The 19,388-nt window shown below is 39.0% G+C and overlaps 1 protein-coding gene across 3 annotated transcripts in view; it reads left to right on the top strand.

The window, feature by feature from the left end:
- The window catches only part of LOC124789590 (cyclic GMP-AMP synthase-like receptor), a 349,572-nt gene that overhangs the window by 294,017 nt on the left and 36,167 nt on the right, over nucleotides 1–19,388 (top strand). For 2 of the 3 annotated variants that reach the window (XM_047256998.1, XM_047257000.1), the window contains one exon: nucleotides 9,504–9,566. The exons of the other annotated variant lie outside the window; for it this stretch is intronic. In XM_047256998.1, coding sequence (XP_047112954.1) covers nucleotides 9,504–9,566 — 63 coding nt within the window. The remainder of the gene's footprint in view (nucleotides 1–9,503; nucleotides 9,567–19,388) is intronic. 3 annotated transcript variants of the gene reach the window in all.

Here is a 19,388-nt window from a genome sequence, read left to right as displayed (position 1 = left end):
GTGAACCTGGTTTCTTGCTTTACTGGTTGAGTGTCTGAGGATGTCTTAGCATTCTTAGAAGTTCTCAGGTCATCAGCTGACATAGGAGGTTCACAGATAGTCAATTATTGCAGATTGCTATTTTATGTTTGGTGGGTGAAGCAATATCATTTATGTGTTGTACGGAAGTGTTGTGTCAGGAAAATATGTTCAAGGAGCTTAGACAATGCTGGAACAAAGGTACAGGAAACAAAATAGGCATGGATTTTTTTGTGCACAGTTGGGTGTGGTGTCTAGGAGGTGTAATGATAAGATTGAGGATTTCACTGACAGAATTAACAAATTGATTGTACATACACATGACTTATCATAGAAGAAAGAGTTGAATAAAGTGATTTTGCAAGAAGCCAAGCAGGAAGCATTAGATGCATTTTTGAGGTATTTGGCACCAGAAATGTTGAGAAGGGTACGCACTGGGGCACCTAAAAATCTTTGTGCTGCAGCAAGGAGACCAGCATTGGAGCACATAAACATTGATATATCTAGGGGGTGATGGGTCAAACGTTTATGTTTTTGCTTATAACGTAATGTATTTTTATTGTGATTGAATGTGCAGGGGTAACACTATAAGCCATGCAAGAATAAGGTGAATAGTATGGACTACAAGTGAAGCAGTGGAGGTAGCAGTAGGGGTGATATGTATCTGGGAATATGAGTCATGGATGAGGAGGGAGAAAAGGACCCATTAAACGTAATAACGAACCACAACCACCGACAAGAGTTCCAGTAAAATCGAATTGAGGAGAATATAATATTTTGTTTTACATAGGGTTCCATGTGTCAGTGACCCCAGGAGAGTTAGTGGGCAGGAGGCATTGCAACTCATCACATTACAAGCAGCTTGCAATAGGGGATAGTGACATACAACCATTAAGTTCAGTAGTGGTGAATTTTTAATTGAGGGATAGCCTAATTTAAACATTGTGTAGAAGTGGTGTCTAATGAAATCAAGGGCTACATAATGATCTGAGGCTAGACATTTTGCATCAACATGCCATAATTGACCCTCAACAATGCATAATAGAACTTAACGGGAACACATTATGGCCGAGGGAGACTGATGTCAATGTTGATTTTTCACAATGACCATCCGTTGTACAGGGCAGTTTAGCTGAATAGTGAACAATGACATGAAGTCTTAGTTAGCATGATTGTGTGTCTAGTGGCACTGAAAAGTTACAATGGCTCATATCGAGACATACTTACCAGTTAGTGTTTCATGTGTAGTGAAACCACTAGGAGATAATGAAGTTTTCGATGCAGCATGTTGTTTAGTGTCTCAAAGTACTTTGTGTATATAGGAGAGGGATGGAAATAAAATAGTACCCATCAACATAGATAATTCAAGCACCTAAGAAGTTAGTGAAAGGGACATTGTTGAACAGGAAGTGTGGGCCATAAGAGGGCACAGGATGCTGACAGGACTGCATTTCTTACAAAGTTGAAGTATTTAAAATGAACAGGGAGAGTGCAAAAGGGGAGTTATTATGAGAGAGGTGTGATTGTCTCACTGAGCTATGAACCAACATGTGCCAGAGCTAATAAGGATGTTGTTTGTTGTCAACAGTGCTTGTACTGGGGCCACTTTGACCCCACCATTCACCATCCAGTCGCTTCACTTTAGTGAAAATTACAGTTTTCTAGTGTGTAAGTTCCCCATCCATACTGTAATCAGTAATTGAGGCTTTAATCGTCCAACAATCAGTTGGAGAAATTACAGGTTTGTTAGTGCTGGGTGTGATTAAAAAAGTCTATAGAAATTTCTCAATTAGGAAACTTTTAGCACAGGACAGGAGCATGTAGAGGAACTATGGCTCAAGTTTAAAAGGATGGTTGAGCTCAATAGAATGTACCCAGTATAACACTTCATGACAGGAGGAAGCTTCCATTGCATGCAGTCACCGTAAAGAAATTTCTAAAGAAACAAAAACTACTGCATAATAGGTGTAAAACAAAGCACAGGATTATACATAGAGAGATACTGAGTGAAACACATTTTGCTGTCAAGAGAACACTGTATGAAGCCTTCAATGACTATTGTAGCAGAATACTGTCAAATGATCTTTCACAAACCCCAAAGGAACTTTGACCATATTTAAAGGTTGTTATTGACATGAAAGTTGGCACCCAGTCACTTGTGAGTGAGACAGGAACTGAAATTGAAGATAGCAAAGCAAAAGCAGAAATTTTAAACTCCGTTTTCAAATTTCCTTTACAAAGGAAAACTCCAAATTCTTGCCCTGATTTAATTCTCATGTCACATTAAAGATGAGTCAAATAATTATTAGTGTCATTGACATTGAGAAACAGCTAAAATCATTAAAATGAAGCAAAGCTCCAGGGCCCGATGGAATCCTTATCAGATTCTATACTGAATTTGTGGCATATTTAGCTCCTCTTTCAACTATAATCTATTCTGGATCTGTGGAACAAAAACACCATGTCCAGAGGCTGGAAGAAAGCTCAGGTCATACTTGTCTACAAGAAGGGTAGTAGAAGTGATCCACAAACCTACTATCCAGTATCATTGACATTGATTTCTTGTAGAATCTTAGAATTTATTCTGAACTCAAACATGACAACATATGTCAGATGGAATGACTTCCTCCATGTCAACCAACAAGGATATCAAAAACATTGATCATATGAAACCCAACTTGCACTTTGCTGATACGATGTATTGAAGGCGTGTATCAAGGCAGCTACATAGATGCAGTAAACCTCAGTTTCTTAAAACTATTTGTCCCAGTACAGTATCTGTGCTTATCATCAAAGGTAAAGTCATGTGGGGCATGGAATTTGTGACTGGATTGATGAATATATGATGGGAGGATACAGCAAATTATCTTGGATGATGCATCATTGATGGGTGTAGAAATGAGTAAGGATAGGAATACACCAATCAGTTGAAATCCCATTGGTCTTTTTATTATTATTTTGCATGTCCAGATTTCAGCTAGAAATAACCATCTTCTGTGCTACAGAATCAGAATTGATTTATGTAAACAATAATTAAAACACCATGTTATCCAATAGAAATGATCCATTTTAGGCAAGGTACCAGTTGAGTGAGTTACAGTCCAACAAAAACACAGCAGAACATTTCACCATATCACTTTAATGGTATGTAGGTAGAAGGAAACTGAGGTTGTTGTTTACAAGAAGTACAGCAGCCTCAGTTTGTGCTGTGTAGTGTAAGTAATGCCTTCTGTATTACAAAACTAACTATCCCAGTTTCTTTCTTATGCAATAGTTTATAATAATTTAAAACCCATTTTTATTAAATAAAATCAGCAAGAATATTTGCTTATCACCTTTAAAATACATCAAGAAACGTCAGTTTACAATGTGTTTATTGATTTCTTAGTGGTGAAGCAATCAATCAAATCTGATGCAAAAGATCATTAACTGGTTCACACAACTGTCCTCTAGAAAATTGTTACATCACATTTGAAATAAAAAATTAACACATTTTTTAAAGATCAACTTGCTAAAATAGAGTTACATACAATTGGAAATCAGCAAAATTTAAAATCTAGTGTAGTCACTAGTATCGTAGTGATCCATTAAGTATTTACTTTAAAACGAATTTTTTTAAGATCTGTTAACATCGTAGCAAGATAGTGAAGATCAATATGACAAGGTTACTTTGACCAGGTATAATTAATAAAAAAATATTAATGCCTTATGCTGATGTAAATTTCTCATGTAACATATGGTGTAGCTCTAATTGTGGTGTGCTGCTTGCAAAGAATATCATAACACATTGCCTTTTGCTTAGTCCCTAAGGCGATTGTCATATTTAAGGCAAGCCAAAAAAGTTTTATATTAGTTCCCTCCTGGGTCATGACATCTCCTGAACAGAAACAGGAGACATTCAAAGAGCTCACAAAACTGGTTGGTATGAGGCAGCTTCAGGATGAAGAAATATTCACACACCTGTACTATGCAATACATTTCCTTTCAGCTCTGTAACAAAATTTAATTCTGTGTCTATTTTTGGTATAAAATCAACATAAAAGAATAGCTACTTGGATATCCTATAAGTATATATAGCCTAAGAGTGTCGTGAGTAGTTTGCCGGGTTAGACTGCTTAAGTTTCATAGTTTTTGCTAATTCTAGTCTGACCAGTAGCATCCTAGAAGGTCTATACACTGTCTCCTAAGCCATACAATTCTATAATTACATAGTACTGTATTTTTAATCATTATCATATCAATTACTGGTCAGACAGGTTAGAAATATTCATGAAGTCTGTTAAATTAAAATTACATGTTGGCATAACTGGGGTGGATTCAGGATTTCTTGATAGGATGATCATAGGAATTTCGTCTTGGATGGAGAGTTACTGACAGATTTACAAGTAACTTAAGGCAGACCCCAGAAAAGTGCGTAGAATTTTAATGATTTTTCCCTGTGATAAGCTACGAGCAATGTTTTGAGAACTAGTATTAAGTGAGGAATCTAGGACTAAACTGCAGTACCCTACACATCATTCCTGTGGGACATGGTAGACAACATTAAAATGATTAATAGAGCATAGGTGTCAGCCATTCAACATGTTCAGATTTTTGTATGCCTGACAGCAACATAGCTGCTTTATGAGAAAAGTTTTGTGGAAGTAGGATATATGTGGAATTGTACAGTATGTTGCTCATTATGTTGCTCAAACTTGCTCCAGATCTGTAGAACAATGTTTGTAAACACTGCATTAGTTGAAGCAAGCTATACTTCCTCATTCTCGTGTATTGTTTTTGGTGGTACATTTACACACAGAATTGTGCATATCAAATTTTATTTCATAGATTTAACTTTTTAACCATTAGTGCAGTCTTTAATTACGTTAACTGTGTAAATATTTTGAGAATTATTTTTAATTGCTGTGGGAAGGACAGAGTGATAAATTATTGACAATGTGGAAAACGAATTATGCAGTCAGCATATTTTATTTAAATTTATTCACCCGCCACTGCCACTGATGAAGGACTCAGTTTCCAATCATAATGTTTACCTACCAGTTTTATATATGATTTCCCGTGTTTCCATCAATGTCACTAGTAGTAATAGTAATGATTGGAGGTGTGTATATTAAACAGTCTGCACGTATCAGACTAATATTGGATGGTACAACTAGTCATTACATGGAAATCATTTGTGAAGTGGTTTGCTCTTCTGATGACCTAACCCACTAACTAAATGTGATTACCATGAAAGCGGCAGAAAACAATTGTTAGCATTAATCAACAGTATCAGTAGCAAGAAGGTATATAGGAATGTGGGTTGAATTTAATAGATGAAATACTGTATAATAATACAATAAAATAATGTGGCTATGCAGTACTTGGGATCAAAAGGAACCCATGTAGGAAAATACACATAGGTGTAACTATGGAGGACAAGAGAAGCAGTGGCAGACAAGAAAGAAAATGGGTGATGTATATGTTTTTACTTTGCAGAAGAAGTGGGAAGCAATGCTGACCATGGACCAGAAACCATGGAGTAGGGTAGTGCATGATTAGAGATCAGAGCAAAACTTAAAGGCCAAATATGTCTTTATATGTGGAATAACAATCATGACTGTAGCCTCTTTCCTCTGTAAGAAGGAAGTAATGTAGATTTCTTCTGTATGAGACCTAATTATTCATGGCCATTCATTCAACTGGACACCTGGCTGGTGCTCAAGCTTTGGAGAAGCTGGAGAAAATTGGTGTGTCACATGATTGCTCTCAGATGTAGTTGTGCCTCTAATGGTGTAGGATATGCTACTAATGGGACTGGTCTATATATTTAATGTTCAATGTTGTTGTTGTTGTGGTCTTCAGTCCTGAGACTGGTTTGATGCAGCTCTCCATGCTACTCTATCCTGTGCAAGCTTTTTCATCTCCCAATACCTACTGCAACCCACATCCCTCTGAATCTGCCCAGTGTATTCATCTCTTGGTCTCCCTCTACGATTTTTACCCTCCACGCTGCCCTCCAATACTAAATTGGTGATCCCTTGATGCCTCAGAACATGTCCTACCAACCGATCCCTTCTTCTGGTCAAGTTGTGCCACAAACTTCTCTTCTCCCCAATCCTATCCAATACTTCCAAATTAGTTATGTGATCTACCCATCTAATCTTCAGCATTCTTCTGTAGCACCACATTTTGAAAGCTTCTATTCTCTTCTTGTCCAAACTATTTATCGTCCATGTTTCACTTCCATACATGGCTACACTCCATACGAATACTTTCAGAAATGACTTCCTGACACTTAAATCAATACTGGATGTTAACAAATTTCTCTTCTTCAGAAACGCTTTCCTTGCCATTGCCAGCCTACATTTTATATCCTCTCTACTTCGACCATCATCAGTTATTTTGCTCCCCAAATAGCAAAACTCCTTTACTACTTTAAGTGCCTCATTTCCTAATCTAATTCCCTCAGCATCACCCGACTTAATTAGACTACATTCCATTATCCTTGTTTTGCTTTTGTTGATGTTCATCTTATATCCTCCTTTCAAGACACTGTCCATTCCATTCAACTGCTCTTCCAAGTCCTTTGCTGTCTCTGACAGAATTACAATGTCATCGGCGAACCTCAAAGTTTTTATTTCTTCTCCATGAATTTTAATACCTACTCCGAATTTTTCTTTTGTTTCCTTTACTGCTTGCTCAATATACAGATTGAACAACATCGGGGAGAGGCTACAACCCTGTCTTACTCCCTTCCCAACCACTGCTTCCCTTTCATGTCCCTCGACTCTTATAACTGCCATCTGGTTTCTGTACAAATTGTAAATAGCCTTTCGCTCCCTGTATTTTACCCCTTCCACCTTTAGAATTTGAAGGAGAGTATTCCAGTCAACATTGTCAAAAGCTTTCTCTAAGTCTACAAATGCTAGAAACGTAGGTTTGCCTTTCCTTAATCTTTCTTCTAAGATAAGTCGTGAGGTCAGTATTGCCTCATGTGTTCCAGTGTTTCTACGGAATCCAAACTGATCTTCCCCGAGGTTGGCTTCTACTAGTTTTTCCATTCGTCTGTAAAGAATTCGTGTTAGTATTTTGCAGCTGTGACTTATTAAGCTGATAGTTCGGTAATTTTCACATTTGTCAACACCTGCTTTCTTTGGGATTGGAATTATTATATTCTTCTTGAAGTCTGAGGGTATTTCGCCTGTCTCATACATCTTCCTCACCAGATGGTAGAGTTTTGTCAGGACTGGCTCTCCCACGGCCGTCAGTAGTTCCAATGGAATATTGTCTACTCCGGGGGCTTTGTTTTGACTCATGTCTTTCAGTGCTCTGTCAAACTCTTCACGCAGTATCATATCTCCCATTTCATCTTCATCTACATCCTCTTCCATTTCCATAATATTGTCCTCAAGTACATCGCCCTTGTATAGACCCTCTATATACTCCTTCCACCTTTCTGCTTTCCCTTCTTTGCTTAGAACTGGGTTTCCATCTGAGCTCTTGATATTCATACAAGTCATTCTCTTATCTCCAAAGGTCTCTTTAATTTTCCTGTAGGCGGTATCTATCTTACCCCTAGTGAGATAGGCCTCTACATCCTTACATTTGTCCTCTAGCCATCCCTGCTTAGCCATTTTGCACTTCTGTCGATCTCGTTTTTGAGACGTTTGTATTCCTTTTTGCCTGTTTCACTTACTGCATTTTTATATTTTCTCCTTTCATCAATTAAATTCAATATTTCTTCTGTTACCCAAGGATTTCTACTAGCCCTAGTCTTTTTACCTACTTGATCCTCTGCTGCCTTCACTACTGCATCCCTCAAAGCTACCCATTCTTCTTCTACTGTATTTATTTCCCCCATTCCTGTCAATTGCTCCCTTATGCTCTCCCTGAATCTCTGTACAACCTCTGGTTCTTGTAGTTTATCCAGGTCCAATCTCCTTAAATTCCCACCTTTTTGCAGTTTCTTCAGTTTTAATCTACAGGCCATAACCAATAGATTGTGGTCAGAGTCCACATCTGCCCCTGGAAATGTCTTACAATTTAAAACCTGGTTCCTAAATCTCTGTTTTACCATTATATAATCTATCTGATACCTTTTAGTATCTCCAGGGTTCTTCCATGTATACAACCTTCTTTCATGATTCTTAAACCAAGTGTTAGTTATGATTATGTTGTGCTCTGTGCAAAATTCTACCAGGCGGCTTCCTCTTTCATTTCTGTCCCCCAATCCATATTCACCTACTATGTTTCCTTCTCTCCCTTTTCCTACACTCGAATTTCAGTCACCCATGACTATTAAATTTTCGTCTCCCTTCACAATCTGAATAATTTCTTTTATTTCATCATACATTTCTTCAATTTCTTCGTCATCTGCAGAGCTAGTTGGCATATAAACTTGTACTACTGTAGTAGGTGTGGGCGTCGTATCTATCTTGGCCACAATAATGCGTTCACTATGCTGTTTGTAGTAGCTTACCCGCATTCCTATTTTCCTATTCATTATTAAACCTACTCCTGCATTACCCCTATATGATTTTGTGTTTATAACCCTGTAGTCACCTGACCAGAAGTCTTGTTCCTCCTGCCACCGAACTTCACTAATTCCCACTATATCTAACTTCAACCTATCCATTTCCCTTTTTAAATTTTCTAACCTACCTGCCCGATTAAGGGATCTGACATTCCACGCTCCGATCCGTAGAACGCCAGTTTTCTTTCTCCTGATAACGACATCCTCTTGAGTAGTCCCCGCCCGGAGATCCGAATGGGGGACTATTTTACCTCCGGAATATTTTACCCAAGAGGACGCCATCATCATGTAATCATACAGTAAAGCTGCATGCCCTCGGGAAAAATTACGGCTGTAGTTTCCCCTTGCTTTCAGCCGTTCGCAGTACCGGCACGGCAAGGCCGTTTTGCTTATTGTTACAAGGCCAGATCAGTCAATCAACCAGACTGTTGCCCTTGCAACTACTGAAAAGGCTGCTGCCCCTCTTCAGGAACCACACGTTTGTCTGGCCTCTCAACAGATACCCCTCCGTTGTGGTTGCACCTACGGTACGGCTATCTGTATCGCCGAGGCACGCAAGCCTCCCCACCAACGGCAAGGTCCATGGTTCATGGGGGGGTAGTGTTCAATACATAGGGAAATACCTAACAAGAAATATATTTTCAGCAATTGTATCACTTTTAAATTCAAACATGTAGTAAACTCATCCACACTTGTAATTACATATACATATATTATTGTTTAATTTTCTAAAAACTACACTCCCACAATCAGCTGGTAATTCTGGGTGTTTCTTTATGCTGACTGTATGTCAATGTCCATATTATAAATTAAATTCACACTCGTAGAGGTCAGTAATTAGCTACTGCTATTTTGTTTCCCTCCACCAAAAAGCTGGGAAGCAAATAAAAGACAAAGTTGTCACTTGACTGCAAAATTATCTTCATTGGTTGCATAATAATTTATTCTTATTGTCTCATTGTTTCCTCAGGCTGCCATCTTCTGAAGAAGAGTCTGGTGATGAAACTAACTGGGACATGCCTGTAGTATCAAGGTTGGTATTATCAAGTTGACATTAAGAAATAATACACTGAAGTGCCAAAGAAACTGATATAGGCTTGCATATTCAAACACATAGATATGTGAACAGGAAGAATATGGCACTGTGGTCAGCAACACCTATATAAGACAACAAGTGTCTGGTGCAGTTGTTAGATTGGTTACTGCTGCTACAATAACAGGTTATCAAGATGTAAGTGAGTTTGAACATGGTGCTATAGTTGATGCATGAGTGATGGACACAGAATAACTGAGATAGTGATAAAGAGGGGATTTTCCCATATGACCATTTCACGAGTGTACTGTGAATGTCAGGAATCCACTAAAACATCAAATCTCGAACAACACTGTGGCTGGAAAAAGATCCTGCAAGCATGGAATGAATGACAACTGAAGAGAATCATTCCACATGACATAAAAGCTACCCTTCTGCAAATTTCAATGCTGCAGATTCCAATGCTGGGCCATCAGCAAGTATCAGCATGTGAACTATTCAATGAAACATCATCGATATGGGCTTTCAGTGCTGAAGGCCCACGCATGTACTTTTGATGATTGCCTGCCACAAAGCTGGGCACGTCAACACCGACATTGGACTGTAGATGACTGGAAACATGTTGTTCGGACAAGTCTTGTTTCAAATTGTATCTAGCAGATGGATGTGTATGGGTATGGAGACAACTTCATCGATCCATGGACTCTGCATGTCAGCAGGGGACTGTTCAAGCTGGTGGAGACTCTGTAATGGTGTGGGGCATGGGTAGTTGAAGTGATATGGGACCCCTGATATGTCTAGATACGACTCTGACAGGAGAAACATATATAAACATCCTGTCTGATCACCTGCATACATTCATGTCCATTCTGCATTCTGACAAACTTGGGCAATTCCAGCAGGACAATGCAACACCCCACACAACAAGAATTGCTACAGGTTGGCTCCAGGAACACACTTCTGATTTTAAACACTTCCACTGGCCACCAAACTACCCAGGCATGAACACTATTAAGTGTGTCTGGGAGGCCTTGCAACATGCTGTCCAGAAGAGATCTCCTGCAGTCACTCAACTTTAACATCTTCCCATCAGCAACATCAGAAAACAAACAGAGATTAATGCCCACCATGTCCACCAGATCATTTATGTATATATAAAATAATAGAGGTCCTATCACACTTTCCTGAGACATTCCTGCTGATATCCATGTCTCAGATGAACACTTTCCATAGAGGAAAACATAATGGGTTCTATTACTTAAGAAACCTTCAAGCCACTTACATATCTGGGAATCTATTCCATATGCTCATACCTTCATTAACAGTCTGCAGTGGAGCACCATGTCAAATGCTTTCCAGAAAGAAAAGGGGCAGAGTGTCAAATGTTAGATCCTGTAATTTGGAAGGGAGGTTAGGGAATTGAAAAAGGAAAGTCTGAAGCTGGATACAGTGCAAATTAGTGAAGTGCTGTGGCAGAAAGAACAGGACTTCTGGAAGGGTGAGTACAGGGTTAATGTTGTTGTTGTGGTCTTCAGTCCTGAGACTGGTTTGATGCAGCTCTCATGCTACTCTATCCTGTGCAAGTTTCTTCAACTCCCAGTACCTACTGCAGCCTACATCCTTATGAATCTGCTTAGTGTATTCATTTCTTGGTCTCCCTCTACGATTTTTACTCTCCAGGCTGCCCTCCAGTACTAAATTGGTGATTCCTTGATGCCTCAGAACATGTCATACCAACCGATCCCTTCTTCTAGTCAAGTTGTGCCACAAACTCCTCTTCTCCCCAATTCTATTCAATACCTCCTCATTAGTTATGTGATCTACCCATCTAATCTTCAGCATTCTTCTGCAGCACCACATTTTGAAAGCTTCTATTCTCTTCTTGTCCAAACTATTTATCGTCCATTTTTCATTTCCATACATGGCTACACTCCATACAAATACTTTCAGAAACGACCTCCTGACACTTAAATCAATACTCGATGCTAACAAATTTCCCTTCTTCAGAAACGCTTTCCTTGCCATTGCCAGTCTACATTTTATATCCTCCCTACTTCGACCATCATCAGTTATTTTGCTCCCCAAATAGCAAAACTCCTTTACTACTTTAAGTGTCTCATTTCCTAATCTAATTCCCTCAGCATCACCCGACTTAATTCGACTACATTCCATTATCCTCGTTTTGCTTTTGTTGATGTTCATCTTATACCCTCCTTTCAAGACACTGTCCATTCCGTTCAGCTGCTCTTCCAGATCCTTTGCTGTGTCTGATAGAATTACAATGTCATCAGTGAACCTCAAAGTTTTTATTTCTTCTCCATGGATTTTAATGCCTACTCTGAACTTTTCTTTTGTTTCCCATACTGCTTGCTCAATATACAGATTGAATAGCATTGGGGAGAGGCTACAACCCTGTCTCACTCCCTTCCCAACCACTGCTTCCCTTTCATGTCCCTCAACTCTTATAACTGCCATCTCGTTTCTGTATAAATTGTAAATAGCCTTTCGCTCCCTGTATTTTACCGCTGCCACCTTCAGAATTTGAAAGAGAGTATTCCAGTCAACATTGTGAAAGGCTTTCTCTAAGTCTACAAATGCTAGAAATGTAGGTTTGCCTTTCCTTAATCTTTCTTCCTAGATAAGTCGTAGGGTCAGTATTGCCTCACGTGTTCCAACATTTCTAGGGAATCCAAACTGATCTTCCTCAAGGTCAGCTTCTACCAATTTTTACATTCATCTGTAAAGAATTCACGTTAGTATTTTGCAACTGTGACTTATTAAACTGATAGTTCGGTAATTTTCACATCTGTCAACACCTGCTTTCTTTGGGATTGGAATTATTATATTCTTCTTGAAGTCTGAGGGTATTTCGCCTGTCTCATACATCTTGCTCACCAGATGGTGGAGTTTTGTCAGAACTGGCTCTCCCAAGGCTGTCAGCAGTTCTAATGGAATGTTGTCTACTCCCGGGGCCTTGTTTCGACTTAGGTCTTTCAGTTCTCTGTCAAACTTTTCTTGCAGTATCATATCTCCCATTTCATCTTCATCTACATCCTCTTCCATTTCCATAATATTGCCCTCAAGAACATCGCATCTGTATAGACCCTCTATATACTCCTTCCACCTTTCTGCTTTCCCTTCTTTGCTTAGAACTTGGTTTCCATCTGAGCTCTTGATATTCATACAAGTGGTTCTCTTTTCTCCAAAGGTCTCTTTAATTTTCCTGTGAAATAAGCCTTTACATCCTTACATTTGTCCTCTAGCCATCCCTGCTTAGCCATTTTGCACTTCCTGTTGATCTCATTTTTTAGACATTTGTATTCGTTTTTGCCTGCTTCATTTACTGCATTTTTGTATTTTCTCCTTTCATCAATTAAATTCAGTATCTCTTCTGTTACTCAAGGATTTCTACTAGCCCTCATCTTTTTACCTACTTGATCCTCGCTGCCTTCATTATCTCATCCCTCAAAGCTACCATTCTTCTTCTACTGTATTTCTCTCCCCCATTCCTGTCAATTGTTCCCTTATGCTCTCCCTGAAACACTGTACAACCTCTGCTTCTTTCATTTTATCCAGGTCCCATCTCCTTAAATTCCCACCTTTTTGCAGTTTCTTCAGTTTTAATCTACAGTTCATAACCAATAGATTGTGATCAGAGTCCAAATCTGCCCCTGGAACTGTCTTACAATTTAAAACCTGGTTCCTAAATCTCTGTCTTACCATTATATAATCTATCTGAAACCTTCTAGTATCTCCAGGGTTCTTCCATGTATACAACCTTCTTTCATGATCCTTAAACCAAGTGTTAGCTATGATTAAGTTATGCTCTGCGCAAAATTATACCAGACGGCTTCCTCTTTCATTTCTTACCCCCAATCCATATTCACCTACTATGTTTCCTTCTCTTCCTTTTCCTACTGTCGAATTCCAGTCTCCCATGACTATTAAATTTTTGTCTCTCTTCACTACCTGAATAATTTCTTTTATCTCATCATACATTTCATCAATTTCTTCATCATCTGCAGAGCTAGTTGGCATATAAACTTTTGCTACTGTAGTAAGCATGGGCTTCGTGTCTATCTTGGCCACAATAATGCGTTCACTATGCTGTTTGTAGTAGCTTACCCGCACTCCTATTTTTTTATTCATTATTAAACCTACTCCTGCATTACGCCTATTTGATTTTGTATTTATAACCCTGTATTCACCTGACCAAAAGTCTTGTTCCTCCTGCCACCAAACTTCACTAATTCTCACTACATCTAAGTTTAACCTACCCATTTCCCTTTTTTAAATTTTCTAACGTACCTGCCCAGTTAAGGGATCTGACATTCCACGCTCCGATCCGTAGAACGCCAGTTTTCTTTCTCCTGATAGCGACGCCCTCTCGAGTAGTCCCCACCTGGAGATCTGAACGGGGGACTATTTTACCTCTGGAATATTTTACCCAAGAGGATGCCATTATCATTTAATCATACAGTAAAGCTACATGCCCTAAGGAAAAATTACGGCTGTAGTTTCCCCTTGCTTTCAGCCATTCACAGTACCACAACAGCAAGACCGTTTTGGTTAGTGTTACAAGGCCAGATCAGTCAGTCATCCAGACTGTTGCCCCTGCAACTACTGAAAAGGCTGCTGCCCATCTTCAGGAACCACATGTTTGTCTGGCCTCTCAACAGGTACCCCTCTGTTGTGGTTGCACCTATGGTACGGCTATCTGTATCATTGAGGCATGCAGGCCTCCCCACCAATGGCAAGGTCCATGGTTCATGGAGGGATAATTTGTGAGTAGGTATAATAATAAATAGGAAAATAGAAATGCAGAGAAGCTGTTATGGACAGTATAGGAATCCATTATTGTAGCCAGGGTAGACATGAAGCCTATCATAGTGAAGATAGACATGTAGTAGTATATGTTTATATCCCACCAGCTTCACAGGTGATGATCTGATTGAAAGAATTTATGATAGAGGAAATTATTTAGACATTTAAGGGATATCAAATTTTAATCTTATGAGTGACAAGAATTTGGTAGTAGGAGAAGGTAGAAAGGAAGAGAAGGATACATTGTAGTAGGAGATCATTGATTCGGGGAGGGGGGGGGGGGGGGGGGAGTGTGTGAATGAAAGGGGAAGAGCTGCCTGGTAGGATTTTGTACAGAGTGTGCTTCAGTACTCACAAACACTTGGTTTAAGAATCATGAAAGAAGATTCTGTACGTAGAAGATACCTGGAGACAATGCAGAAATTCAGATTCATTATGTAATGGTAAGACAGATATTTTTAAACCAGATTTTGACTAAAAGATGTTTCCAGGAGAAGATGCGGATTCTGACCATAATTTATTGGTTATGAACTGCAAATTAAACCTTAAGAAACTGCAAAAAGATAGGTTGGACGTGGCTAAATTGAAAGAACCAAAGGTTCTTGAAAGCTGATAGGGGCGTAAGGCATTAATTGGCTGAAACAGGGGAAAGAAATATAATAGAAGACAAATTGTAGCCTTGAGAAATGAATAATGGAGGTGGCAGAGGACTGAATACTTAAAAAGACAAGGCCTAGTAGGTAGGTACATGATAAAGTAAGTTACATATGTCATCACAAGCTAATAAATTTGTGCAACTAGAGTGGTGCAGTGTTAACAGAGAGTATGTGTTCTGGGATTCCTGTATAATGGGCATATGAGTGAAATGACTCAGCAGCTGGATATATTCACCAAAGTTTAAGTACATGGGACAATATATTTTTGTGGGCAAAAGTATAAATTGCACAAACGCTCACTGTGAAGTTCTGGTGGTACATGGACTAAATACAATGTAGGGAAGCAGTGGAAGATGTCAAAGCTAATACTGTTGCTTACTATAGATATTTTGAGATTCAGGAAGTTAAGCTCTGCATTATCATTCTGGATGCAATGTCATGTCCAGATATAGTAAAATGCTGCCGACTATTTGTCCAAACCCCAGGTACATGGATGATGCTGATTAGGAAAAAAGGCTGTCAGGCAAAGAGGTTTCCAGTGATGAGGACATTGACACAGGCATTCTCACAGCTGCAACCATGGAGCAGATTTCTTTCAATGAGGAGCTGAATGATTGGTAGAATGTTCTGCCCATTGTTTACAGAGACTTGGTGAAACATATATTTTAACTTCTGTCTCATTTGTACTAAGTGAAGGCTTTTTATTTTAGTGGTCAAAATCATTCTGTGGCTCTATACTGGCCCTATGGCTTATCTTAGAAGATAGTGTAGAAAAAGACATATCTATGTTTATAACGTTTGAATAGTTAAAGCAAGCTTTTGACAGTGTTCACTGGAAAACACACTGTGAAATTCTGAAGTAATCGGAGATTCAGTACAGTGAGGGAAATGTTATTTATATCTTGTACCAAAATCAGTCAAAGAACATGAAAGGGAAACAGTGGAAGATGTTAAGGCTAATACTGCTATCTATTACAGATATTTTGAGATTGAAAAAGTTAAGTTCTGAATTTTCATTTTGGATTTCTTTTGTGAACTGGATTTTCTAATTCTTGGTCATTGTCATCAAAGGCAATAATCATGTTGGCGAAGAGTTCTTGGGCTTCCAGCCGGGTGGCGGTGTCTTCAAACAGCGACGTTTCGACGAGTGACATACTCATCATCTTCTGGCGAAGTGCCGAGACTTTGCGGATGCCGGTCCCTTTATACCTGCGGTGTGCCCCCCACCTCTTGGCCGCGGGAGGCTGGGTCCAGAGGAGCCGGCGGGCGAGGTGGAGGGGGAAGCGGGTGCGCCGTTCATGTCTCCGTCAGAGCATTCTGATTGCGTCTCGTGAGCTGGACGGTTCTTGTTGCGTTCCTGGCGTATTGCGGCTAATGCTGGATTCCAGGCCGCGCTCAGTTGATAGCCTTCGTCCCTGTTCACAAGGTTCTCGTGGACCCGTATTTCTATTGATTCTTTAATGACGCTATCCCAATAGCTCCCGGCTCGGCATAGCACCCTGGTGTTTTCAATTGTGGTCGTAAGTGCATATTCAAAGAGCTTCACTGTTTCAGGCTCGAAGTGCCGATTAAGGAGCGCCAAGGCGTCTTGTAGCGGTACTTTTGTGAACAAGGAGGTGACGTCGAAGCTCACGAGTAGGTCATCACTCTGTATTCGGATGTCCTACAGTATTCTAACGAAATCCGCGGAGTTTTTCACATGATGACTGCAGTGTCCCACCAGTGGTTTCAATAGTGTCGCCAGGTATTTGGCCAGTCCATAACTGTGCGAGTTGATAGTGTCCAGAATCGGCCGTAGAGGCACCCCATCTTTGTGAATCTTGGGCAACCCATACAGGCGCGGTGTCGTTGGCGCTCTGGGATACAGCCCATGTTGTCTATCTAATAAGTGTAAAAACATATTTTGTTTTGCAATTCCGAGTTGAAATTAAAGAAAGCACTTTCTAGAGACTTAATGAACTATAGTAAATAACAGTATTAGCTTTAACATCTTTTGTAAGCCAACCTATTCTGATAACATTGTCCCCACTGATTTCTCTTGTCCACAAGCACACAAATTATTGTTTTTCCATTCTGCTGTTAACTGTGCTATAACAATGCCTCTTCCACCTATTAACCTACAGAATGAAATCAATGTGTTAAAATCCATTGCTATTAACCATGAATACAAGAAAGGTGTAGAAGACTGTATCCCTAGAAAAAAAAAAAAAAATAAAAATTTTTCAGCTTTACGGGATAATAAACCTGCATACAACAAAGTCAGACATAATAAGTTTATTTCCATCCCCTTTTTAGGCAACATGTCCAACAGAATAAAATGCCTCGTGGTAATAAATGTAAATTTAATGTGATATTTTCTGCTAATAATAACTTAAAAAAAAATCTTGCACACATCCTCAACACTGTTCAGGATCAATTTTCAAATTCAGGCATCTGCAAAATGATTTGCAGTAACTGTCCCAGTTATTATATGACACAAACAGGTAGAGCAATCAAAGTGAGATACAAATAACATCTGCTGTATTTTACAGACAAAAAGATGCTCTAGCCTATAAGACGCACCTCAATGTTTAAGCAATTTGTAAAAAAAATAGCATTTTTACTGTTTTTATTATTAGGTTGCAAGGCAATATCTTAAAAAAAATTAGATTATAAAACCAAACTGATCTTTAAAATCCCTGAAAAGCATCATCTGAACTTTCTTCTAATTCTTCTTCTTTTTATTCTTCTTCCTCTTTGTCATTGTCATTGTCCCTTTCCTGTATAAGATGGTCTTCACTGCCATCTAGATTGTTACTTATGCTGCATTTCTTGAAAGATTTAAAGTAATGTTTTCTCTCACTCTAGGACAAAACTGTTTTATCCACTGACACACTTGTTTGATTGTAGGTCATTTTAAAGCTCCCTTCAGTGTGAATTTGTGTTGGGTTTCATCCATCATCCATTTGTTCCACTCCTCTCTCATATGCACTTGAAGTGGTTGCAATTGTGAAGTATTTCCTTTTGGAATAACAGCAAGCTCTGTACTTCCCTGTCTCAGTTTTTCTTTCACAGAATTTTTCAAATGACTACTAAACTGACCTAGCATAAGAAGAGACCTCTGCTTCAATAAAGCAACTTTCCTTCTCTCCCATACTCTGTTAACCCATAATTTCTTACCAGGCTCATTCATCCAAGGCTTGTCATGTACATGAACAACAACACCTGCTGGTATTTCGGAAGGTTTTGTCATTGTTTTGTGCTTGAAAATGATCACTGGATTAAGTTTAGTACCATCATCACAACATGAAAGGACAACACTGTAGTGCATTTTTTCATGTACACTCGTTTTTAGAGTTACAGTTTTAGCATTTTTCATGACAACAGTTCTGTTACTTGACACATAAAATGTCAGGAGTTTCGTCCACAATGGCTATCTGGCTTAGTTCCACACTGGTTTCCTTTTCCTTTCAATGTTGAATAATAAAGTGATGGAAAGATAATATTTTCTCTTCACACTCTTGTTGCATTTTCTGGGATATTTTTGTTTTGATTCACATGCTAAGTCTATGACACTTTGTAAGTCTGTAGCACCAATAAACTCCACCATTAAAGTCTGTTAAGTTCCACTGTAGTACTAGCTTACAAGTGTGTATCTGAATCATTTTTGTATTAATTCCAGGATCATTTTGATGGTGTCCTTGATTTCATTTCAATATGTCATTTTCTAGTTTTGGCCATTTAGTCTTCCTCATTTTTTTTTCAGTTCTTCTTTACTAGCCTGCCAAACATGAATGTTTTTTCTCTGTTGGTGGAGGGCCAAAATGCCACCCAACTGCTCTGTTTCCATGTTCTTCTGCAAATGATATTACTTTCAATTTATAGCCCACATCATATGAATACCTTTTCTTTTTTCCATTGTGGAACAAGCTACTAACAAAAATATTGTACTGTTTCACAAATCACTTTCAGTTCAAGTTCACTGGCACCACAGACTCCAATGAAGCATCATAGGCTAGACACTATCTTGGGTGGGAGGGATACAGTGTTAGCAAGCTTGTGAATCCCTGCAACTTATGCTCGTTTGATCGGGTACAGATTCCAAACACTCACGCAGTACTCAAGCATAGCTTGCATTAGTGTCCAATATGCAATCTCCATTACAGATGAACCACACTTTCCTAGTATTCTCCCAATAAACCAAAGTTCATTTATTTATTTATTTTGCAACATTATGCTCAGATATTTAACAATGTGACTGTGTCAACAGGACACTACCAGTGCTGTATCTGAACATTATGAGTTTGTTTTTCCTACTCATCTGCATTAACGTACATTTTTCTACATTTAAAGCTAGCTGCCA

The sequence above is a fragment of the Schistocerca piceifrons genome, chromosome 3 (genome assembly GCF_021461385.2).
Source record: "Schistocerca piceifrons isolate TAMUIC-IGC-003096 chromosome 3, iqSchPice1.1, whole genome shotgun sequence".
In the NCBI taxonomy this organism is placed as follows: Eukaryota; Metazoa; Arthropoda; class Insecta; order Orthoptera; family Acrididae; genus Schistocerca; species Schistocerca piceifrons.
The sequence above is the reverse complement of the archived record's forward strand: the minus strand, read 5'-3'. Positions and strand labels throughout refer to the sequence as shown.